Source organism: Oryctolagus cuniculus, chromosome 17 (genome assembly GCF_051225735.1).
Source record: "Oryctolagus cuniculus isolate XC-2025 breed Fujian yellow rabbit chromosome 17, ASM5122573v1, whole genome shotgun sequence".
NCBI classification, from domain to species: Eukaryota; Metazoa; Chordata; class Mammalia; order Lagomorpha; family Leporidae; genus Oryctolagus; species Oryctolagus cuniculus.
In genome coordinates, this window is record NC_142883.1 from 39,581,699 (window position 1) to 39,606,784 (window position 25,086).

A 25,086-nucleotide genomic window follows, 5' to 3' on the forward strand; every position below is an offset into this window, starting at 1 on the left:
GGAGGGCTCCCATCCCGTCACTCCTGTCCATCACTGCCTGGCAGCCCCCCTCCTTGCAGGGGAAGCTGCAGGGAGCAGCCCCAGGGCCCCTGCCTGCGTGTGTAACAGAGGAGAAAGAAAGGGCAGAATTGAAGGGCGGGGGTGTGCCTGTACCCAGCAGGCCATGGCGGAACTGGGACTCCTGCAGGAGGGGCTGTGGCCCTGCCCAGCGCCCAGGATGGGCTCACGTGAGTCCTGGGCTGCGAGGCCCTCTGCAGAGCTGGACAGGGTTGGGCCTCTGATGGAGGCGCAGAGGCCTGGACTGGGGAGAGTCCAGACTGGAAACCAGGACCCAGCTGGATCCACAGGCCTCCTCCCGGGGCACAGGGCTCCTCTTGCCCCTGCCTCTACCAAACCCGGCCCTGGCACAGCTCCCTCCTGGTGCCCTGTCCTCTGGGCCCCGTTCTGCAGGCCCTGGGAGAGACACTCTGCCTCCTCCCACACTGGCTCCTCCAGCCAGGCCCCGCCAGAGTGGCAGCCCTCCAGCCAGGCGCATCCCCAGCTGCTCCTGACACCCCAGCTGGCTGGCGGACCCTCCCACAGAGATGCACAGCCTGCCCGGTGCACACCGCGAGGGACGATTACCAGCCCCGCCCCTCTTACGATTTCCCCACCCCAACATGGCAAACCCCCAAATACAGTGGCATCAAGAGGAGGATGGCAGGGTTGGCAAAGCTTAGAGATAGCCAAAGGTATCCAGTGCCTGTGCCCTCCCCTACCTCCCACCCCACAGCAGCTGGCCCTCCAAGAGTGGAGGGAAGGGAGGTGTGAACTGGTAGGGCCAAGTGAGACCAGGGCTTCACACCTTGAGGCCAGATAGCTAGCAGGATGGAGGGCACTATGTCTGGCCCTGGATTCTAGGGGAGGGGCTTGTGGGTGGTGCCAGGCCACCCGGCCAGGCAACAGCAGGGTGAATGCTCCCACCAAGCCCCTGGGCTCCCAGCCTGGTGCTCTTGCCGCTGCATCAGAATGACTGTCTGCACTCCCAGTCCCAGTGAGGAGGGCAGTGTGGGGCATTGGCAGCTGCAGACTTTGGAGCCGGTGCAGCCTGGTTTGTGCATCCTGGCTCTGCTGTGTATTTATTGTGTGGTATGCAGTAAGTCATAGAACTCCTCTGAGCCTCAGTTTCACCATCTGTAAAATGGGTATACTTATTTGTTATGAAGTGGTGGATATGGAATGGCTAGCATGTAGTGGGTGCTCCCTCAACGGCAGTGAGTTTTGAAGACTCTGACGTCCTCTGCACGCTGTCAGATCTACACTTTAATAAACACTCACTGAGCCAATATGGCAGTTGGGGGGCCATTGGGGTCGGCCTCAGCGCCCCAGTTTCTTGCTGAGCCCCAGGGCCTGGAAGGGCAGTGGTATTCCATGAGAAAGGGCAGGTGTGGCCACACCCGGCTCCCTGGGCTGGGCACCTCTGTGTCGCCTTGCTAGAGAAGGTCTTGCTGGGTCTCAGCGTGAGGGTGGGTGCCTGTCTGCTGCGTCAGCCTGCGGGGGAGGGGCTTTCAGGTGGGGTTTGTGGTTGAGCAGCGGCCGAGAGGCCTCGCGTCCACAGTGTCTTCATTCTCTTCCATGTGGCCCAGCGCTGTGGAGGATCTGTGCCTTGAGGGGGCTCCCTCAGCCGTAGCCGCACCGCTGAGCACATCGGAGCCACCCGACCCTTCCCCAGCCCCCTGCACGCACACTCTCTCCAGCTCCGTTCTTTCCAGCATCCTCAGTTGCCAGGGGACGTAGCCCTGAGGGGGGAGGCTTGGGGCTGTCCCCCCAGGTCACGGCTGAGCTGGAGACTTGCCCTCTCTGTGTGCCTGTCGCCTCCTCCATGAAACTGAATTCGTGATTCTTCTGTCCCCAAACTCATTAGGGACTCAAGAGGGGCCTCTTTGGGGAGGTCGGAGGATCCTGCCGAGTGGTAGTGGTGATTCTGTGCTTTTGCAAATGGGCATGCGAGGGCTCAGGGCTGAAGGTCAGGCAGCATAGACAGCCAGACCCCAGGAAGCTCTGCTAACCTGTTTAGGAAGTTAGGGGTCTTCGGGGCCAGTGCTGTGGTATAGCGGGTAAAGCCGCCACCTGCAGTGCCGGCATCCCATATAGACGCTGGTTCAAGTCCCGGCTGCTCCACTTCTGATCCAGCTCTATGCTATAGCCTGGGAAAGCAGTAGAAGATGGCCCAAGTCCTTAGGGCCCTGCACCTGCGTGGGAGACCTAGAAGAAGCTTCTGGCACCTGGCTTCGGATTGGCGCAACCCCGGCTTTTGCAGCCAATTGGAGAGTGAACCAGTGGATGGACGACCTCTCTCTCTCTGCTTCTCCTTCTCTCTGTGTAACTCTGACTTTCAAATAAATAAATAAAAATCTTTTAAAAAAATAAAAAAAGAAGTTAGAGGTCTTCAAGGGTCCTTCTCCAGCCCACTTTTGCATTTGCAATGTTTTCTGTTTGGCTCCCGAATCTCTCCCCCTGCCCCAGAAGCCTTCTCTTGAGGGGAGCACAGCGCCCAGCACACCGTAGGTGCTGGTGCTGGGTCAATGTGGCTGATGGCAGGCGGGGAGGAGAGCCCTGGGCTGGTGTGAGGGAGGAGCTGGCAGCACGGGGCTCGGGGCACTCCCCAGTGGCTTCCCCACCATGCCGGCCCTGCTCGTCTGAGAAATCTCATTTTGCCAGCGAGCTGATTCATGGGCCTGGCTGCCCGGTGCCCCCAAGCAGCTCTCCGTGAGTAACGATTCTTTACACGCTCCCTCGATTCGATTCTGGGGTTGGAGACAAATTTTCAAAGAGGCGTTCGGTGCCAGGGCCATTCCAGAGGGGCTGTTAACTTAATGTCCCGCCTCGTTCCCACCAAGCCTGGTCCCACTTGAACTCTGCCGGGGTCAGCCGTTGCTGTTTCTAGCGATCGCTTCTGGTTCTCGCATTTGGACAGGGCGTGAGGGATGAAGAGAAGGGGACACAAGTTACAAGGAGGGCGGCGCAGCTCTGGCTCTGTTCCAAGCTTTGCTGTGTGCCTGTCAACCCACGGCTCGCCCTCTCTGGGCCCTGTTTCCAGCTGGCGAAAGCATGAATGCCAGCAAACAGCATCACCAGTACACCAGCTTTCTGCCCGCGGGGGCCTGGTCGCAGGTCTTTCCTGGAGTTCATCCGGAGGAGCAGTTGGGTAGGCAGGCGGCAGCTTGGGGCCTTTGCCCTCCATCCTCACACAGCACCAGGCCTGGGCTGAAGCTTGCCGCTGCCTACTGTGTGCACCCTGCTCTCCGTGCCTGCTGCCCCCACAGAGAGGGAAATACCAGGACCTCAGGCGTGAGCTTGGTTCCCAGACCTCCTCTGGCCCTGCCACGCTCTCTGGCCTCCATACCTTCCCATCCTCAGGGACCCACAGTCCAGATGCAGCAGAGCAGGTGCAAAAACAGGGCGGCCAAAGTGGGTGTGGCAGAGGTATAGCAGCCCGGGGCTTTGCACTCACTTTCCAGCTTTCTGAGCCTCCCTGGCTTTGTCCTTCCCAAGCTGCCTGGGGGAGGCCCCCAGGCAAAGCCCCACCTGTCCCACACAACAGGGGGCAGCTGACCTGTCCTTCCCTCTGGTTCTGGAGGCTTCTTACCCACAGTCCCATGGGGCTGCTCCCCAGACTCCTTCCAGGTTGGAGCTTAAAGTGGTTCCCTGTTCCAAATTCTACAGCAAGCTACCCCCAGCACACTCCCAAGCCAAGTAGCCCTCCTTGTCCTACACCAGTGACCTTATCGCTCTTCCATTTGAGACGGATCACAGGTGACTTTCTGCACTCATAAGGTGGTGGAGAAGAGGCAATCCCCACACGTGAGATCACGCCAATCCATTTACACTCTGCATCCAGCTAGCACCTGTTGAGCACTGCCAATTCCAGGCGCCCTGTTAGGCACCTGGGGGGTAAGGAAAATGCGCCTCTAGGAGCTTGTGGTCAGGGCAGATTCGACTGGCTGCGGCTGCTGCGCTGTGGGCTCAAGGACAGCCCTCCCGCGAGGCCGCCGTGCTTCTGCCCTGGATGCGGCTTTCCGGCGCTGGACTCCTGGTTGCCAAACATGTCGTGGGCGGAGATGGTCCTTTTAGGCCCTCACACCTTACCTGAAAACGAACACCTGGCTGTGGCAAACCCCTTCACTGAGACCCTCCTGGCCTGGGGAAGTGTGCACCTGCTGCCCGGCGCCATACAGAGCCCTTCACATGCATGGCCTCACGGAACCCCCGCCCCAATCCCAGGGTGGCCCCCATCAGTTTGAGCAGGTGACCGTGGCAGGTCGGGCTTCCTCCTGAGGCCGACAGGTGCATGTTCCAGCAGTTCCCGGTGCAGCCCGAGCTGCCACTGGACACTCCTGGACAGAGGCTGACTGCCGTTCCTTCCCCTACCCATGACATGTGACATGTGACATGTGCTGTCACCACCTGTCCACAGGCACCGGAGGGGGCTCCTCTCAGGCAGGGAGCTGCTGTGTCCCCACGGACTGCTGCCTGTGCTGGGGAGTGGTCCCCCGGGGCCATGGGAGGCCACGTGCATGCTCACAGGTCAAGTGTGTCAGCCCCGTTGGTGGGAGGTGCATGCCCAGCATACCAATGCTAACAAAAAGACACCCCCCCCCCCCGCAGTTCCCCCAACCCCACCCCTGTGATGAAGAGAGGTGGGTGGAGGCAGCCAGGCACACTCCCCCTTAAGTCACTCCTCCCTTTCCTGGGCCCTCCCTCACCCAAGCCAATCATGACAAAGTCATCCTTACAATGCTGGGCTGCATTCTGGGGGCAGATCCTTCACCCCTCAACTGGGCGCCCCCACAGCACTGGCGAGGAGCAGGGGGCTTGCAGGCAGGGAGGCAGAGCAGGACACAGCTTGGTCTCCCAAGATTCAGGCTCGTGCCCCGGCATGCGCAGTGCACACGAGGAAGAGACAGAGCCAGCCACAAGGTACTCTCTGTTCGCTGGGAGCTGCCGCCCCCACCCCCAAGTCTGACGGCCTCCATTTATTTAAGAAAAATCCGACACAGTGGTGGGTAGAGCCCGAAGGAAAAGAGGCTGTGGGGTGAGGAAGGGGAGTTGCCAGCTCCCCTGGGCCTGTGCCCACCCCGAGGTCCCTCGTGGCGTTCCCCGGCGCCCTCTTCTTCCCCGGCCCAGACTCTGTTCTGTGAGGGAAGGGGCTCAGCAGAGCGGGGGTGGCTAAGGCGCAGTAGGGTTGACCCTGCTGTGGGGGACACAGCAGGCCCCGGGGTCCCCCTGGGCCCGTGCAGACCGTGGCGCTCTGGGGTGTGGTGTGGCTGGAGAAGTACCCAGGAGTCCTTCCCATTAGGTCCCTGCCCACAGCCCTTGGAGCAGGCAGCCCACTCAGGGAGGTGCCCGGCTCGGTCAGCTCCCAGGCCCTGGGAGGCACCCAGGAGCCGGCAGATGCTACAACTGTACCCCACCCCCCAGAACGTCCTGTCCACAGCAAGATCCTTGGCAGGGCAGGCAGCCGCTACCTCCCACCCTGCAGGACAGAAATCCCTGAATAGTGGTTTGAGAAAAGTCTTTGTGCAGCGTGTGTGACACAGGACTCGCCAGAGCCCCCTGCACAGGGGTAGGACGGGGGAGATGGAGGCGGGGGCTGGGGCACAGTGTGTGTCCACCTCGCCCCAAGCATGGCCTCCCGGCCTCCCTCTTGGGGCAGGGGTTTGCCTAGGATGGAGGCAGTCTGGGAAGGGTGAACAAGGGCTGGGGGTCGCTCTCCTCCCTGCAAGCCAGGGGAGGAAGGGGCCTCCACCTGCAGGGGGCAGAAGAGGGTAACAGTGGGAGGCGGGCAGGGCCCGGCAAAGCTGCAGGAGCAGGGAGTATAAAATCCATCCAGCTGCCTGCCCCAGGGTGAGCTGGGGTCCCCACGGCGCCTATGCAATTTCTTTGATTCTGCGCATGTAATTGTGCAGGTCTGGGGTTGCAGTGGGCCTCGTGGTGCCCGCCACATCCGGGCAGCCCCAACCCAGGTCCTCTTCATCCTCCTCGTCCTCTTCGCCGGCGGGCACTGAGTCATAGGCCAGCTCCTCGGAGGGCAGCGTGGTGAAGGTGGTGAACTTGACCCGCTTGCGCTTGGAGGTGGGTGAGCTGGCGGGGTCCTCAGCCTGGTCCCGGGCCGAGCCGCCCGAGGAGCCATCCCCGCGGCCGTGCACCTGGCTCTGGACGCTGGTCTGCGAGCTGCCGCTGCTGTGGTGGTCGCCGTGGCAGCAGGCGGGCACGGTCTCCAGCGGGTTGCCAGCGGGCGGCGAGAGCTCCCCCTGCACGCGCAGCGGCTGCCCGTTGCCCAGAAACACCCAGTGGTGCGAGTGGTCCATGCTGGTCTGGCCCTCGGGCGGGATACGCTTGTGGCGGTAACGCAGCACGAAGACGATGCAGTTGATGAGGAAGACGAGGATGGCAAGGCAGAAGACGCCCAGCAGCGCGTACATGCCGATCTCCAGGTCGGTCAGCCCCCGCGGCATCTGCAGGAAGCCGGTGGGCAGCGGCAGGAAGTCCTCGGTGGGCGGCGCTGCGGGGCTGCTGGGGCCCAGGCCCGGGGCCTCGGGGCCGGGGAGCGCGGTGCCTGGTGGGCCGGCACCCCGGGCCTCATCCTCGCCCCCACCCGGCCCCGGCTGGCTGGGGCCCGGGTAGTCGTAAGTGGGGTCCTCCTCGTCCCGCCCAAAGTGCACCCGCAGGCCCACGGGGGTCGTGGCCAGCATGCTCTTGCGCTTGGTTTTCTGGCAGCTCTCGGCGATGCTCAGCTCTACCCGCAGCAGCTCCCCGGCCCCCTCTGCCTCGGCCACCACCAGCGGGAAGGCGCGGTCCTGCGTCACGGTGGCCACGCGCTCGTCCAGGCTGCTCACCAGCAGCCCGTAGTCCCGGGGGCTGTAGAGGGAGAGTGGGGCTGTGGTGCCGTCACTGTAGGAGAGCCAGAGGCTCAGGAGGGCTTCCTGGAGGAGGAGAAAGGGGACAGGAGTGAAGACGCTCACTCCATGGACTTCCCAGTTAAGCTGCTGAGCCTCCTGCTGCACTCCCGGCCCTGGTTCTATGCCTGGCCGGGGGCGGGCTCTCAGGAAACGTCATTTGAGTGTGAGTCCTGCTCACAGGTTGTGGGGAGGTGAAAGGCGGCTTACAACATCCAGACCGAGGGCTTCTTAGTCCACGTCAGCTTCTCCCTTTGATGAGCTGAGGCTGAGTTCTGCCTTGGGTCTAGCTCAAGTCTGTACTGCTGCCGGTTAGCCCCCTATCTCCACGGCTGACCTCGGGATCACCCCCATTCGACACCTGACTATTGAGAATACACACACACACACACACACACACACCCCTCCTCCATTGGCCGAAACCTTCTGAGAGGCATCCTCTGCAGAGGAGGAGGGAGGGCCCAGAGAACGGGATGGGCTTGGGATCGTGGAGCACGGGGTGCAGAGGAGCCCTATGTCCCGACTCCTGCCTTGCCACCCGACGCCCTGCCTTGCTGCACTGCCTACTGCCTGCAGAGTGTACTCGGGGCTCCAGAGATGGGTGGGGGTCCTTCCTGGGGGTGGGGCTGAGGTGACTGCCCTCTGAGCATTGGCAGGAAAGGCTCAGCGGGCAAGGACAGTAAGCAAGACCTTGCCCAGACTGACTGAAAGCCCTCCCTTGGGGGTTCCATGTACAAGGGTGAGGCGGAGCCCCTGAGTCCTCCTTCTGTACCCCAGAGTCCCCGGCTGGGGCGGCCAGGTGGCCAGTTACCTGCTTGAGGAAGCTGAGGGTCTGCTGGGCGGCTGTGGTGGCCAGGATGGTGTGGCTGCTCCCGGGGCTGGGCCGCAGGGACAGGGCCAGGCTGGCCACCACCTGGGCCTGCAGCTGTGTGATGCTGACCTTCTCCTCTGTCACCGTCAGCAGCGTCTCCCCCAGCACGGCCTCTGTCAGCGGGGACACCACCTGAGGCAGAGTGCAATGGGAGTGGGAGGGGGCCAGGGTCCCCACGTCGGGGAGGAATCTCAGTGCTTCCAGAGGAGGGGCCCAGAGGGCTGGGGCAGGCGGGGGCGGGGAGGGGGGGCAGGACTCCTGGCTCTGCTTTGGGTCTGCAGCTGGGACCCGGTGGCTAGTGGTCCCGGGGAGCCAGGCAGCCACACAGATGAGAGAGCGCAGAGCTGGGAAGGACCACACCCACCCTTGCGTGGTGCTGAGCAGCAATGGATGTTCCCGCCCACTCTTCCCGAGATGGAAGGGAGAGGCGGGGGAAGGGCACACTGACAAAACAGGGCACCTGTGAGGGCTCCAGCGGACTGCTGCTGGGGGGAGTGCATGCCCAGGGAAAACCAGAAATCTGGATTTGTTTTTTAAATGAGAAGCTTCCCAATTGCTAAACGTTGGATCAGTTATTTAATAACAAACATGTCTGTCCGTAGGTACATCTGAGTCTCCATCTGCGGTCGCCCAGGTGGGTGACTTCCACCCAGACATCTGACCGGCAGAGACCACGGTCGAGGAGAGCATTCCGGGGCGGCTGGGGGTTGGCTCCCGAGGCTGACGCTCTGGGAACACCTAGGTAACCAAGGCTCTCACCACTGCCCCGTGTGCCTACCTTGAAGGGGGTGGTGCCTGGCTCCAGGCCTGCCAGCGTGCTGCTGTCCACCATGTGTGCCACTCGGGGGTCACCTACACGCATGAAGTCACTGACCAGGTCAGTGACCTCCACCAGCCAGTCTGGGCCCAACATGCTGACCACCTGGTCGGTGCCCTCGGCTGACGTGGTGTGGAACTGGGTGAAGACCTGCAGGGTGGCATGCTGGTACTGCAGGGTGCAGCCGCGGCTTGCACTCTGCCGCCGCTCCTCCTCCTCCTCGTCCTCATCCTCACTCTCCCGGGCTGACCTGGGCGGGTGGGGAGATGGGGCAAAGTCAGGCCTGGCCGGACTGCGGGCTCCTTACCCTGGTCTGACCCGCACAAGTCACTGCTCTCTCCCCTGCCCTGCTTCCTCGTCTCTAGCTCACGGTGGGTGGAATCTCTGTAAGACAGGATGTCTCCTCCTGGCTCAAGCCTGCCTTCTGTGTGTGAAGCCTGGGGCCAGGAGTCCCAGCCTTTTCTCTCCTAGGAAAGTGCTCTTTGGATTGTCTTTGTTCTCTCCTTTTCGGCGTGGCTTAGCCCACGTCTGGGAACGGCTGACGTCAAAACCTCTTCTTCATCCCCAAGCATGTGCCTGGCACGGAGCTAAGTTCTAGACCTAGGGGACTTCCCCTGGAGGGCTTCCTGTGCACCACCATGCTGGCCTAACTCCATCAGCACTGCCTTCCCTGGACTCAGAACTGGGCTGGAGCAGGCACAGCCACACTCACAGCTCAAACACCGGTCAGTGCCTGGCACATGGTAGCTGCCCAATAAGTTTGTTGATGGCCTGTGTGTATCTAGGGCCTCGCGCACACATGTGCCAGGCTGTGTGCCCCGTGAGCATCCCCAGCGCCTGCCGTCGGGGCTGTACCTGCGGTCAGGGAGGATGGGCACCCTCCAGCCCTTCACTTGGCTGAGGCGGGCATCTGAGAGCTCGATGTGCAGGGGCAGCTTGGGGACCCAGACGGTCATTTCCAAGGGGGCGTGCAGCACGTCGTAGCGGAAGGTGACCCTGGCGTTCATGGACCCCCGGGACTCCTTGCCACTCACAAACACGTAGTCGCAGCTGCTGGACACCTGTGGAAAGGGACGGCAGTGGGCACGGGCCGCCCGACCTGCCTGTGAGTCTGCCTGCCAGGCCAGGCTGGGGAGACTGGAGGAGGGAGGAGGCAGGAGGCTGGCAGGAGAAGCCCCCCGCCTCTGTTTCTCCAGAGACCACCCTTCGGGCCTCTGTGGGAGGCTTAGGGCCCTGGGGGATGTGCCAGGACCAACCCCGCAGGTAGGAGGCTTCAGGGCCTGGGGTGGGGAGGGTGGGTTGGTGGGGCTCTCAGGCTGGCCCCTCCTCCAGAACAACTGAACTCTGGAGCATGCACAGTGGCTACTTTCAGGGCAAGCGGCTGCTCCTGCTGGGGGCTGAAGATGAGAGAACCGGAAGGGAAAACCCAGGGCCAGGGGAGCCCAAGCTCAGAGCCCAGGCTCCTACGGGCCCACCTAGATAGTCATGTGTGTTCCTAGGGTTCTGCTGACCACGTCTCGGTGATAGGGACTAGTGCCCGCTCACAGACTGGCTGCTGCCGGTGCTGCCGGGGGGTGGGCAGTGCAGGCAGGGGTGCGCGCTGAGTGCCCAAGCCCTCCGGGGCTCCTGCGGGAACACGCCATGGGCACTGGTCCTGGATTTTGGGGGTGGTCTCTCAGGCAGTGGGCGGGGGTGGCCATGGCGAGGCCCCGCCCACCTCCCTCATTGGCTCAGAGGAGAGGCCAGGTGGGAAGAGCAGCCCTGCCAGGAGCGCTCAGCTCCCGCTCGCTCAGCATCAGCAGGCTGGCAGGCTCCATAGCCCCGGTGTGCGTTACTGAGCTCTCTAACAAATTCTAACTCCGGGGGTCTCTCAGCCAGGCCTGGGGCAGAGAAGGTGCAGGGTGGGACTCTCGGGAGCAGGCCCATTTCTTCCCTCTATGCTGACAGGTGATGGGGTGCGGCCTGGAGCCCCCCGCTCTGGCTCCTGTGAGGGACGTTCTTCTGGGTCAGTGATGGAATAGGTGACCCCCAGGCTCTGCAGACCCAGAGGGACCCAGGACAGAGCATGAAGAGAGAGGGAGGGAGCGGGCAGAGGGGGGGTCCCTGCACCTGCACTCTCCAGGAACAGGAAAGCCCTTCATCGTCTCACCATCCAATTCTGGTGTCCACCGCAGGCCGCCCTGGCGGCAGCCTGCTCTCCCAGCCCACAGGTGTGGTGGTCCACTCTCCCACCAAACTGCCTCCCGCCCCCTCCCCCTGCCCACTGCACAATAACGAAGGAGCAAATCTGGACCTTCCTAGGGAGGGCCAACCTGGGCCATTCGCCTCGGACACAGGTCCTGTGTGGTGGCCTGGGGAGGCCGGGGCCAGAGCCAGCCCTGGGAGCAGCCTAGGGGCAGGAAGGCGGAGCTGGTGCTGGCAGAGCAGGAGTGGAAGGGCACGGGCCCTCTCTCCTGGCCTAACTCCTTCCCCCAGCTCCGTCTCTCCCACTGCATCTCCATACCTCCCAAGGGCAGGGATTTGAGGGGCCCACTCCCTCCACCCAGCCCCATTGCCCAGTTGCCCAGTTGCCCAGTGTCTGTCACACACTGGTACTCAACACTGCCTTTTTCTCTCTGGCCTGCCAGAAGGCCTGTTCCCTATTCCTACAGGAAGCCCTCCAGGATTGGCCTGAGCAGTACCCAGGGATGGGGTGAGGGAGCATCTTGGGAATGCACCTTTTCAGAAAGGTGTGATGCCTCCTGGGATGAGGAGAGCCTGGTGCTTCAGGAGGAAAGGGAAAGGATCCCAAGCAGGGGAGGTGCGGGGGTCAGAATTAAAGGCTGAGGAAGAGGGAGCCACCTGGATTCTGGGTCGGGGTTCTGCTCTCCCCTGAAGGCCTGAGGCCCTCTTCTGCAGGGGCCCCACCTCCAGGAAGCCCACCTTGATGATATCCTCATTGTCAGACTCGCATTCCACCAGGCCAGAGACATCTAGCACGAGGCCCGTCACTTCAATGGCGATGACCTTGACAGGGATGGCCACGGTGCGGCCGGTCAGGATGGCCGTGTTGATGATCTCTGTGTCCTGCGGGGGGGTGGCAGAGGGGTTCTGCTTGCCGTCCTTTCTCTCCTGGAACGCCACAGCGGAGCCCTGGCTCCTGGCTGCTCCCGTGTCTTGGAGCCACATCCCTCCTGCAGGGACTTGGGCAGGGACAGGCGTCCACCCAGTCCTATGATCCTTCATGGGGGAGGGGGCCGCTCTCTTGGACTCTACAGGAGCATCAGGGTCTCTTTCACTCTCACTCTCACTACACCCCTCCCCAGTCTCCCGGGTGACCACACCCCACATGCTCAGCTGGCCACTCATGGTGCCCCTGGGCTGGTCTCAGACGATCTTCCTAAATTCACTGCTCCCTGGAACAACCCCTCACATTTCCAGCAGGGCACCTCTGCTCATGTGAGCGCTGCCTGCCCCGCCATCTCTGTTTGCCAGCACTTCCTCCCGGGTGACCTCCCAGGTGGCCCCTCCGTGGTGACTTCCCCTGCTTCTGCCCACCTTGGCACCTGCTGTCCTCACAGTGCCCGCCCCATGTGGGCACCTGGGCACAGGAGGCAGTCACACACACACACACCCATGGGCACACAGCTGCGTGCATGCTCAGCCAGGCACGTTCCAGTCCCTGTCCCACCCGTACCCCATGCATGCCCAGACCCAGGGATCCGGCAGCCAGTCCCCCGCTCGCTCACCATGGCCAGGGGCAGGATGGCCTGCACGTCCCGCTGGATGACCGTGAGCTCGGTGACTGCCCGCTCCAGCTCGGGCAGGGCGCTGTGGCCGCGGTAGTCGATGTGCCACATGATCCTACGCTTCACCGACTGGCTGGTGAAGTTCTCCATCTCAAAGTCCAGCTGCAGGATCTCCAGGGGTCCCTGGCCCTCCCTGCCTCGGTGGGAGAGCACAGGAGGAAGGGCTGGGAGCAGCCCAGGGCTCCTGACCCCCTCCGTGGGGACCCTACCAGGGGCTTCTCCAGCCCTCCCGAGGTGCCCCAGCCCTGCCCAGTGGCCCAGACTTCGCGGTCCCCATCAGGTGGGGCCTCCTCCATCAAGAACCCCCCACCCCTGCAGATGCATAACCTCGGGCTCACCAGGGGGGCGGGGGCGTGCCCTGAGCCCAGGCCACATCCACCGTGGCTGTTGAGTGCTTTGCCCCAGTCAGCAGCTCTGACGTCACGTGCCACTGGCCACTCCGGGACTTGGTACCTAGAAGGGTCACACCCTTCTTGGCCTTTACCCTGGGACCAAGAGGGGAGGAAGAAGAGGGATTGGGTCAGGCTGGGCCCCTGAGGCTGCCTGCCTGGTCAGCAGCCCTAGGCTGCGCTGAGTGTACCCTAGTCCTCGGCTCAGTGAGAGCGATCCGGGGAGAGGGTGTCACAGATGGAAGCAACCTCACCTCTAGGCTATCTCTGCCCCGTCTGCCCCCTCTCCATCTGCACGCCTTAGTGACACCGCTTCTGCCCCCGAAGGCCCGCAGACAGAAGATGTGTGTTCATTTTGCTGAAGCACAATGGCCATGAACCCTGCCACCCCCTCCTAACTGGAACAGTCCTCTAGACAGCTGGAGAGAGGCGTTCTCTGTCTTCTTTCCTCCAGCTCCTCCAATAGTTTCTGTGGCCACAGCTTCAAGTGCCCTCCTGCCTAGTCACTGAGCCCTGGACACTAATGCCACACAGAGTGTAGTGTCCTACAGTGGGCGCGCCACGCCCGCCAAGCTCCAGGTAACACTGACGGAGGCAGACTGATTCCACACCTTCTGCTCCAAGTGCAGCCCAAGCTCTCTGCCGACCGACTCTGCTCATTTGCCTTTCAGCTGTGCAGCGCTGAGTCAGGTACGAGCCCTTCTAGGAACAGCTGAGCTCGACGGGAGCACGCGGTACAAGCACCTGGTACAAGGAGGCTGCAGCCCCCCGTGGCGCCCCGGGGCCTCCACACAGTGCTCGAAGCAGGGGCATTGTGTGGGGCCCTTCCCACGTCCCCAGAATCACCCAGCCTGGCTGGAAGGAACCACGGACTCCTACTGTCCCGCAGGGTTGTGACCTGATCTAAGATGCTCCCAAATCCGTGTCCTGTGTCCTCAGGGCACAGAGAGCTGGGAGGCCTGGATTCAGCCCAGTGTCCAACAGGCATACACCCCCATCCATCTTTTGGCAATCGGCCAAGGAGCTACTAATCTCCGATGGCCACTTCTCTTCTTTGGCCTCAGTCTCCTCATCTGTAAAATGGAAGAACTGCACCTGCTTCCATCTAAAGGCCCTTTCAGCCCCGATTCTATTATTCTGGACACCTGTGCTTGTGAAAACTGGCACGTCCCCTTTACTGGGACTCCAATCCGTAGGAGACCTTTAGGCAGGGACACTGAGGCTCCCGTAAGTGAGGAGTCTTCTTGAGGTTGCTCGAGGGATACATGGAAGAGCCAGGATTCCGATGCTGGCCCCGGGTGCAGCTGGACCCCCCACCCCACCCCGCGGGATACTCAGGTGTGCATTTGGGCCCCCTCCTGCCGCAGCCCTACTACCTGAGTGTGAAGTGCTCCACGCTGGGGCTGGGGGCCGAGGAGGCGTTGGGAGCCAGGTAGAGCAGGATGCTGAGCACCTCGCCCGGCTTCAGGGGCCGGTCGGGCAGGCGGATCATCAGGTTGCTGTCCAGCCTGTGCTCCTGCAGGGCCCTCCGGGGCGGCGGGCGGAACAGGCTGATGCTCCCGATGCGTAGCAGCGGGTGCTGCGTGGGGCTCTCGGCGCGCACCCCTGCTCCGGCCCCCGGCCCTCGGCGGGCGCCCCCGCAGCCCCCCGTGGCGTCGGGGGCGTGCAGGGTGTAGTAGAGCTCCGCCTGCTGACTTTCCGCGGCCGCCTCGGCCTCCAGCCCGTCCGCAGCCTTGCGGCGCGCAGAGGGCGGCGAGGCGGGCGCTGGGGGCCCGAACCACGCCAGCGGCAGCTCGGCCCGCACGAGGCACGTGGCCAGGCCCCCGCCGAGGCGGCAGGAGCTCTTGACCTCGCGGGCGTCGCGAAAGGCGTGCAGGCGGACGCAGGGCAGGCGTTCGGCCACGCCGAAATCGTCCCAGTCGCGGCCGGCCACGTAGAAGAGTACCTGCGCCACGGGCTGCGAGGCGGGCACCCGGGCGCGCACGATGAAGGCCCGCACCTTCCAGTTGACCGTCAGGCGCTCAGGGATGTCCAACGTGCTGGACGGCTGCAGGAGCTCCCGCGACACCACCTGGCTCGTGCTGAAGGGCCCCAGCGACACGTTGAGCACCGGCAGCTCCTTGGTCTGGAACACCACGAAGGGCTCGGAGCGCTGCAGGGAGCCGTTGGCCGCGGGCGGCGGCGGCGGCGGCCGCGCCTCCCGCAGGAAGAAGGCCAGCCGCGTGTGCGACAGGCGGTAGCTCACCGGCAGCACCGGGCTGGCCTGCGGCCCGGGCGGGCTGGGGCTGGCCGGGTGCGAGCGACCCGAGGCTGGGGACAGACAGAGGAGAGAGGCGACAATGAGGAGTCAGGAGACCCCAGGGCGCCCAGCCTACCCGCCCCCCCTCCGGGGCCCTTGGCTCTCCAAGCTGCGCATGCAGCCCGCTGTGTTTCCACCCCGGGGGGGGCCCAGGCCTGGCACCCCCTTTCCTTATCAGCAGCGTGGAGGTAGGGAGGCTTGTGCGGCTGAAGCCGGATTTTTCTCTCCGCCCCCAGTCTCATCCGTAAAACGGTAGAAAATGCGTTTCTGCCTCACAGGGCCGTCCTGTGCCTTTGCAAAGTCATGGCGGTCTTCCCTCTCAGGGGGGTTCCTGACGGCGGGCACTGTGCAAGCCTCAGAGCCCAGCAAGCCTCAGCTGGATGGATCCTGAGGTCAGTCCTTCCAGGTGGGCACTGTTGGGGTCCCACTGAGTCAGCCGCTTTTCCACCAATGACTTGTTACATCTGACAGGTAAAGGGGCTGTGGCACAGGGCGCAAGGAACTCCAGATCACCCGGCCAGTGGCGGGGTTCCGTCCCGGGCCTGCCCCATTCTCAGACCCAGTCTTTATTGCACCAGTTGTCCAGGTGGGGAAGGGTCCCCAGGGACCCTGTATCTCCTGAATTTACCACCAGGCTCCAAAACCTGTTTGTAGGCCTTAGGTTTGACTTCTCCGGCTTCTCAGTCCCCTCCTCCCCACCTACCTAGGAAGTTACTGAGTTCTAGAAATCTCCCCTCCTTTTTTAAGAAAAATGTTTGAGGGGCTGGCGCTACAGAGTAGTGGGTAAAGCTATGTGTAGCACTGGCATCCCATATGGACGCTAGTTTGAGTCCCAGCTGCTCTACTTCCGATCCAGCTCCCTGCTAATAACCCGAGAAAGGCAGAGGAGGACAGCCCACGTCCTTGAGCCCCTGTATCCACGTGGAAGACCTGGAAGAAGCTCCTGACTCCCGATTCCTGGCTCGGCCCTGACCATTGCAGCCATCTGGGGCGTGAACCTGCAGATGGAAGATCAATATCTCTCTCTCCCCACTCTCTCACTGTAACTCTGCCTTTCAAAACATAGATAAATTAAAAGAAATGTTTGAAAGGCTCAGAGAAACAGACAGATCTTCCGTGTGCTGATCCATTCCTCAAGCGCCTGCAGCAGCCTGGGCTGGGCCAGGGTGAAGTCAGGAACCCAGCACTCAGTCTGGGCCTCCCATGTTGGTGGCAGGGACCCAAGCTCTTGAGCCATCACCTGCTGCCTCCCTCCCAGGGTGCATGTTAGCAGGATGCTGGAATTGCAGACAGAGCCAGGACTTGAACCAGGCACTCTGATAAGAGGCGGGGCATCCCATGGCGTCTCACGGCCCTGCAGTTCCACCTCCTGACTCACTGGTATGTCCCAGGCTGTCCCCTATCCTCCAGCCCCATACCCCTCCCTATTCTGGCCTCATTGCCGTGACACAAAACTGCCTAATTGGGCCCCCTGTCTCCCGCATAACAGCCAGGTCAGTGTTTTCTCCTGGACACAGATCAGCCTATGTTGTCCCCTCACTGCCAGCGCAGAACCTGTTGGACACTGACGCGCGACAGAGAGGGCTGAGGTTTGAGATCCCGTTCTCTTCTTCCCACGCACCGCTCTGAGTCGCGGTCTTCAGCTTGAAGGGGCAGTGAGAATGCTGGCCTCCTAGGAAGCTGTGTCATTTGTTCAAGTAAGAAAGCACTATTAATCGTGCCACAGAACATACAAGTGTGCAAGTATTGAAGACTCTCTTCTGTGTGCTTACAAAACCCAAACACACCCTGCCCCTGAGTGTGGCATTCAGGGCCCCCTAGGCCTCCTGTCCCCAAGACCTGGCTGGCTGGCAGGGTGACCGGGACAACTTATGGTCGTGAGGGCTCCCAGATACCATTGCACTTCCTCTCCTTTGCTCAAGCTGCATCGTCTGCATTCTCTTCTCTCTGCACACATCCAGATCTGCGCTGTCCTCCAAGGGGCAGCTCCAGGGCCACCTCACCCAGGACGCTCTCCAAGCTATGCCCTCGACTCTCGATAGCTCTGGTCTTCCCTGAGGTGACCTCTGCCCTCCTGCCTCGTGTGGGAGTTAGCCATCATGTGGCCTTGCACCCAGCAAGTCTTCAGCAATTGCGGTGAGTGCAGGCAGAGGAGACGCGATATTAGTCCTCGGCCCGGCGTGCAGCTGGTGCCCCCTCATCACTGTGCCACCGTCCATCACACTGTGAGCGCTTCACAAATGTTCACACCAGTGCCTCACAAAGGCAGCCAATTAAGTCCCCACTCTCAAGGTTCATGTCTCAGGTTTCTAATTAGAGGCAACCGACCTGGGGTCAGTTGTAGGAGTGGCATTTGGTCTCACACCCCTCCTCAGGGACCCCCCCAGATCCTAAGCAGTGGGTCCTGGTCTCCCCAGAAAGCCCAGGCTTAGCCAGCATTCCCAGGAGAACTCAGCCCCCGGCGGCCCCTCCCTCCTAGACACTCTGTGGCCCTGCAGGAAGTGCCGGCTGCGGTGCTGGGGTGCACGTGGGCGGCAGAGGCCAAAAGGAGGACAGGAAGATGTTAGCAGAGATGGGAAGAGCCCTCTTCACTGGCATCTGGGGTCCCTGGCCACCCTGCAGTTACCCCTGGGCCTCTGAGACTGGCCCCCAGCATGCATGGGGAAACCCAGGGTACTAGCTGGGGTCAGGATACAGCTGTCAACCACCTGCTTTGGAAGCAATGGCAAACAAGCAAACAGCTTCAGCCACCAACTCACTAAGCAAGTTGCTCCCCATCCCGAACCTCAGTTTTCTGCTCTAAAGTGATGGTGACTTCGGCCCCACCACCTCCTAGGGATGCTGACAGTGGCAGAAGGACCAAGGCTTAGGCTCCGCTCTGTGAAGTGCGGAGCTGCCCAGGGGACGGCGAGCTGCTGCGTGTGGCGGGATGGCAGGGGCCGAGCCGGGGAGGGGCCGCCATGCTTGGCCCTCCAGGCTGGAGGAGGCCATCTGTGCACGGGCGCTGTAAGTGCTCACTGTCCATGCTGGGTGGCGGGTGTGGGAGGTCGGAACGCTGCCCTGGGCCCCAGAGACGCCGGGAGCTGCTAAGTGCCACTTAGTCCCATTTGCCCCTCACCATCCTGGCTTCATGGCTGGCCATCTGGAGCCCTTGGAGGCACAACAGGGGCAGGGGCGAGCAGATGGGCACTGGACTCACGGGGCGTGGAGAAAAGGATTGGGGAACTGTGTCTGCATGCCACTCTCCGCCCCCCAGCCGGAGAGAGGGCAGCTGGCCGACCACCCTTGTTGCAGTCTGAATGCACTGAGAAAATGTAAAACTGCTTCTGCCTCAGGGCCTTTGCACTCGCTGCTCCTTCTGCTTGGAAATTTCTCCCCTTGACAGGCACATATTTCTCTTTGCAGTCTTCAGGCAGGGCCGTCCACCCTCCCTAGCGTCTTCCCTCCCCCAGCCTGTTTCCTTCTCGGCACCTGCCCATATTTCCACGCTTCTGCCTGCTGGAAATTCAGCAGATGTTGCTTTGCTCCTTGCACCGTGCTAGTGCTTAACACTGCCTGGCATGTAGTAGGCCCTCAACTGACTTCTGTGACAAGAAGTTCTTGTCCGAGTTCTTCTCCGAGTGAGCTGCCCGGCACCGTCTGCAGAGCTGCAGGTGTGATGGGAGCCTTGGTCAATGAGGCTACCGAGAGGAGACTGTGGGGAGGGCTCCTGGCCCTGGGCCCAGGCTCTCGACCCCGTTATCAGCCCTGCAGATAAGGAAGCAACTGGCACTCAGCAGGGCGCCTGGCATCCAATGTTACGGGGCTGTGGCTTTCCTGCTTCTCACCCTGCCACACACACCTTTCCTTCCGGGGCCCTGGGGGCTCCCCTGTGGGCAGCGCTGGTGGGGCCCTGAGACCCTGGCACTCATCTCTGCTCTCCCTCTCGCTTATTCTGGCACCCACTGGAGCCTCAGTTTCCCCTGGGAGGTGGTGCTGTGGCAGCAGAGAGAGGAGGTGAGGCTGGCAGAGTCAGCAGATCACTCAGTCGGTGGAGGGTTTGCAGACTGCGCGAATGTGCATGTGTGTGTGTGCACGCGCGTGCGTGCAAGTGTGTGTGCATTGCAGCCCAGAACTCTGACCTCCAGACACCATGACCATGGCTTGGGCTGGGAAAAGGGACAGCTGCTAGGAGACTCCTGGAAGTCAGATATGGGGTAGGGACTGGGGATCAACACAAACACTGAGGTTAGGTTGGCTGCAGAGGTGGCAAAGGTGAGACTGGGGAGAAAGTGACAGCCTGGGCCTGCCTTGAACACATTCAGCACCAAGCAGGTGCCCACACCCTCCCCACAGCCCTGGAGGCGTAGGTACACACATGCACATGGGCACAATGCACATGCATGCACACAGTGCACACACAGTCACACGCACTGGCTAGCACTGGCCTCAGTGCCCAGCAGGCTACCCAGAGTGGTACGTGGGCATGGTTTTGAGCCCCAGCCCCAGCCTGCTTCCCAAGTCCATCTGCCCCATCTGCACCTCTATCGGCCCTAGCTCGCCATGCGGAGCAGGCTCAGTACAACCTTGCCATCAGCCACCTGTGCTCTGCCTGCAGCCCTTGCCCACACCTCCTGCTGGAACACACTTCTGTGGGTGGAAGGGGCTGGGCCGTGTCCCTCCCCGAATTCCTGTGCTGAAGTCCTGACTGCCAGCACTTGAATTTGGAGGGAGAGCCTTTAAGGTGGTAACAGTTAAAATGTGCTTATGAGGGTGGCCCACTCCCATATGACTGGTGCCCATATCAGAAGGGGCCACGAGCGTGCAGCCGCACACAGAGGGATGCTGACGGGAAGCGCGGGGAGAAGAGACCCTCACCTTGACCACTGCCTTCCAGCCTCTAGACTGTGAGGAGGCCCCTGCAGTGGCTGTGCCTCCCCCCTCTCCCCGGGCACTCTGTTATGGCAACCCAGGGAGGGAATACACGGGAATTGGTAGGGTCTGACTCACAGCCTCAGTTTCCCCAGTGAGATGTGGAGCTCCCACACTGGCAGGGGAAGAAGACAGGTGGGGGTCATCCCACTTCCTTACAAGGGGGTAAGGATGGTGGCTGAGGGGTTCCCAGTCCTCCCCAGCAGCCCGGACCCCCACACACCAGGTATAGCCAGTGACCTGTCCCCCATGTGCTAGGCAGATTCTTCCTTCCCACAACCAAGAGATAAAGGAGTGAACAGAGGTTCTGCTGGCCCCCCAGGGAGGCATTGGACCCACCAGCATCCCAGGGCAGACTTGCACAGAGAGGTACAGGGGAAAGGAGAGGGAGAGGCAGAGAGAGATCTTCCATCCACTGGTTTGCTCCCCAAATGGCTGCAACAGCTGGGGCTGGGCCAGGCTGAAGCCAGGAACTTGAAAGTCCACCCAGGTCTCCAACAGGTATGCAGGGGCCCAAGCACTGGGGTTATCCTCCACGGCTTTCCCAGGCGCATTAGGAGGAGCTGGACCAGAAGTGGAGCAGCCAGGACTCAAACCACTACCTGTATGGGATGTTGGTGGTATAGCGTGTGGCTCAATCTGCTGCACCATGATGCCAGCCCCTCATGTGCCGCCTTGCCAGGCACAGGTCTCTGAAACCACCCTAACACCAGGAAGCACGAACTTACTGACTCCCACTCCTGCCTTTCCAGCCACGCAGTGATATGGGCAGACATAGTGCAAGGCATGGCACACAGCAGGAGCTTCTCAAATGCCAATCCACCTGGTGACGGGGCTGGGGACACCTGCTTAGGACAAATGGCTGGACACAGCTCCCTCTTCATCTCTGTCCGGTGCTGGGTGCCTGGGAGCGCAGCAAGGGAATCTCAGCGGCCCCCAGAGGCAGAGCTCAGCTCCTTGTGGAGGGCGGGGCCTGGCAAGCTGGGGGCAGGGGTGCCTCTGGCCATCTCCCTGCTTCTAATCACAATCAGATGCCTTGGCTTCTACCTCTAATTGTTCCCAAATTAAAACTAATCACTTGCAAATCAGAAAAAAAAATGTCATTAGCGTTGGTGAGTTTGCGGCTAAGGGGCACAGTGGGGTGTGTCAGCAGGGCCCAAGGGCTCTGGGCTGTGCCAGGAGAGGGCGTGGCCTGCTCACCTCGTGCGTGTGCGTGCGTGTGTGTGTGTGTACGTGTGCATGTGCACGTGGCACACATGTCAGTGCCTAGGGATCCTTTAGCATTCACACCTTAACTTGCATGGACACAGGAATCAGCTGGAGTTGGGCACGCAGCCTGGCGATTAGGACACTCGTGCTTCCTGTGGCTGCAGACCTGGGTTTGAGTCCCAGCTCTGACTCCTGACTCCAGCTTCCTGCTAATGTGCACCCCGGGAGGCAACAGTGATGGCTCAAGTGACTGGGTCCCTGTCACCCAAGTAGGAGACCTGCAGGCGGGGGCTGGGGGAGGGGTGCTACTTCAGGCATATGGGGAGTGAACCAACAGGTGGGAACTCTTTCTTTCTCAATTAAATAAACCAGCAGGAGCACACAACACAAAGCAAATGGAGCCCAGGACGGGATCAGGATTAGCAGGGAAGCCCCGCCCTTCGTGTCGCTCAGGCCCCCAGGCGCTGCACCAGCACAGAAATCTGGAAAGCAGGTCCAGAGTGGGGGAGGGGTAGAGATGCCGGAGGCTGTGAGGTGCCTCTGGTGTGGCACCAGTGAGTGGCAGCGAGTGGTGTGACAAGTAGCCAGAGCCCAGGCCGATGCCTGGCTTACACAGCCACCAAACCAGTCTTTCTGTCAAATCTATGAATGGATGAATGAATGAATGAGTGAATGAATGAATGAGGGGAAGCAGGAACCGAGACTCACACAGACAGTGAGGTGCTCAGGGGCCATCCCTGCCGCAGGCCTCAAGGACCACAGGAGTGGGGCCGGGTAGGGGACCCCCAGGGGAACTGGGATGCCCAGGGGAGCTGCTGTGAGGCAGACGGAGCCCAGGGTGCAGGGAAGAGAGCTGTGTACAAACTGGGAGGAGGGCGGCCCTGGGGCAGCGTGCGGGTCCCTGGCTGGCCGGTGGGTGTGACCTAGCATGCCATTCTGGCTCTGGGGGACTCTGGGTCTCCTGAGGGACACGGGGAGTGACCACAATACCACGCAGTTCCTGTGTGGGGGTGCACAGGCCTGAGTCTTGAGAGGGATGTGTGATGTCGCAGAAGACCGCTATGCAGTGTTAGCAAGCTTAACAACGCAGGGCGCTGGCTGCCCCGGTGGCAGAGGGGACGGGCGGCAAGGGGACGGAAGGCAACTCCTGTGTGGACGGTGAAGGCCTTCACACTGGCCCCGCTCCTGAAGCAAACATCTGCTCAAAGACTTACAGAGAAAGAAGTCACTGTAACATTATGCTTATTAGTGAACACAGACGAGTCACACAATTCTGTGCTGCCACTGCAGATCAAGGTTTCAGAAAAGTGCTCCTCACCTGGGAAAATGTGAACCAGGCAGGGTGCAGAAGCGGCTCTGCAGCCGGATCCTGATCTCACAGAAAAAGACGGAGACAGTGGGAAGAAACGCATCAAAATGCTAATGGTGGTGATCTCTAGGGGGGCGGGGATTATGGAGGAGTGTTATTTTTTCTTTATGCGTTTATGTATTTTCCAGTAGTCTGCAATGTACATGCATTGCTTGTAAAATTAGAAAGAAAACAATAAACGCCATTATAAATGGAGCAAAGTATTTGAAGCTGTTCCAAGAATTTTTTTTTTAAAGAAAGAAAGAACTTGTGTGTCTTTGGAGTCACCCAGATTCAAATTTGAGTCCCAGCTCCGACACGTCCTAGCTGTGTGACCCCAGGCAAACCACTTCACCTCTCTGGGCCTCGATGAGCCTGTTGCAGAGTTGTGATTTAATAAGCACACTGCTGGGTGTGGTTCCTGGTGCAGTGATGCAGCTCAGTCTCATTCACGCATTCATTCATTCACTCAATGCCGGCTGGTTGTTTAGTTCTGAGAGGAGGGAGGGGCCTGGTTTTTTCCAGCGCCTGGTGCTTTGTTTGGCTCATGGCAGGTCCCCTGTCAACATCTGTTAAGTCACACAGACCAAGTACAGAGATGACAGGCACATGGAGCAGTCGCCCAAGGACCTGGGAGGAGGCACCGAGGCTGGCAGGGGTCCTAGCTGGTGGTGTCCCCAGAATCTAGCCCAGGAAGCCCTGCCACTGACCTGCCTGCCGTGGGACCTTATGCACTTCCCTCTCAGCCTCAAATTCCTCATCTGGGGCAAGAGGACAGTCCCTGCCCTGCATGCCACACAGTGACCTAGAGCGGGTAAGGGCCATGCCCCCAGGGAGTCCTGGGGTATTCTGGATAAATGGCAGGTGACAGCAGGGGCCCCACGGGCTCTGAGCGCTGCCCTCCCCTCCTTACCAGGACAGAGCCCCTGGGTTTGTGGAACAGCTGGTCTTGAGCCAAGCTGTCCGGCTCAGGATGCAGCAGGGGCTCAGCCGCAGCCCAGCTCTGTTCCCAGACCTGCCGCCCAGTGTGGCACTGCTTTTGGGTTTTTCTAAGCTGCACAACAGATGCCACAGAGGTCGCTCCGTGCTGCCATGTCCCTGCCCGTGGCTGAAGCGGCAGCAAACCATCCTGGGCTAGAGGGCGGAGGAGGATCAGAGCTGGAGAGAGATTGCCCATGCCAGCCCCAGCCCCCTGGACCTCCCTCCTTCAAGCTGCTCCACCCTTGCCCAAGCAGCTCAGACCAACTCCTGCAGCTGCAACACTGCAGACCCGTCTCAAGGACCAGCCTGGGTGCTCCTCCAAGCCAGGGGTGGCCCCCCAACCAGTATGGAGGCTCCCTTCTCCCTCTTCCCTCGGACTCAGGTTGCCTGGGCTGGGCTGGGCGCCCCAGGGCGAGGCTGCAGCCCATGAGTGGGAAAGGGCTGCCTCGGGTTACATGGCCACTCCTGAGGCAGCCTTGAGCCCCCAGACGCTCCGGCCACCTCCCTGACAGGCTGTAAATCCCCGAGAGGCGGCTTCCCAGCACTCGCCCTCCCCACCCCCCTTGCCTGGCAGCGGGCCAGAGGCTGGACTGACTCAGCCGAGGGAGGGGCCAGCAGGAGGGGCACCCCTCCCCCACTCTGCCCTCAATCCCCTCCCCGGAGACCTTGTGTCTGCTGGTTTCCTGCCATCTCTAGCTGAAGGGATGTCAGGGTCCCTCCGAGACATTTTTCAGTGGCAGCATCAGGGTGGGGAGAGGTGGGGTCCGCCTGGCGCTGCGGGTCACTCCCTGTGGGACGGCGTGGCAAGCTCAGCCTCCCGCCACTCTGCACTTGCCCCAGTGTCCCGAGCTGTGGAATGGGCAGAAAACTGAACTCCCCGTGGCTGGCATGCCTGGAGAACAAAACGTGTGGTCTGTAGTCACTTGTGAAATGTCCACCCCGCCCCACGCACAATCGGCCCTATGATTTACTTAGTCCTAAAGTGTCGGCTGTCATTCCAGTGTCGTCACCAGCGTTCAGGGGAATCCCCCCTTCCCAGCACCCAGCCACTGACTCCCCTCTCACTGAACTGAACCCCCCAGGGCCTCGGGGCCTCTGCTGGTGGCCGACATGCCCCCCTAAAGGCAGGGACCCCCATTGTGGTCTCTGTAGAGTGAATGAATGAGTGAGTGAGTGAGTGGATGCCTGGCACACACTTGTATGCACACACCCCCTTCCGGGAACCCTGCCCTCAACTGGCCGCCCCCTTTGTCCCCTCTGCCTGAAACCTGCACCCATTCTGAGGCGGATGCTCAGCTGCGCGCTCATGGCTGAGAGCGTGAACGGAGTTAGAGACCCAGGCAGAGGGGTGCAGGCGAAGAGGATCAGCTGAATCAAAGACTGAGCCCAGCCGTGCCAACTTAGGGCTGTGCCTGCTTCCTGGAGCCCGAAGGCAGGCTGGATACCAGAAAGACAGGTGACCAGGGCACCCCAAGGAGCTGCTGATTGGGAGAACTTCTCAGCCCTGTTCCTGGTGCAACTGAGGCCCCAGGAGG

The 25,086-nt window shown here is 61.4% G+C and overlaps 1 protein-coding gene across 1 annotated transcript in view; it reads right to left on the minus strand.

Moving 5' to 3' along the window:
• Positions 1 to 4,960: 4,960 nt before the first annotated feature.
• TMEM132E (transmembrane protein 132E) overlaps positions 4,961 to 25,086 on the minus strand; it is a 47,282-nt gene continuing 27,156 nt past the window's right edge. Inside the window, exons 2-9 of the mRNA XM_017349225.4 lie at positions 14,180 to 15,113; positions 12,753 to 12,899; positions 12,355 to 12,547; positions 11,549 to 11,692; positions 9,482 to 9,687; positions 8,588 to 8,876; positions 7,750 to 7,941; positions 4,961 to 6,965 (exon numbers count right to left, since the gene is read on the minus strand). Of these exons, the coding sequence (XP_017204714.3) occupies positions 5,910 to 6,965; positions 7,750 to 7,941; positions 8,588 to 8,876; positions 9,482 to 9,687; positions 11,549 to 11,692; positions 12,355 to 12,547; positions 12,753 to 12,899; positions 14,180 to 15,113 (3,161 nt within the window). The 3' untranslated portion in view covers positions 4,961 to 5,909. The remainder of the gene's footprint in view (positions 6,966 to 7,749; positions 7,942 to 8,587; positions 8,877 to 9,481; positions 9,688 to 11,548; positions 11,693 to 12,354; positions 12,548 to 12,752; positions 12,900 to 14,179; positions 15,114 to 25,086) is intronic.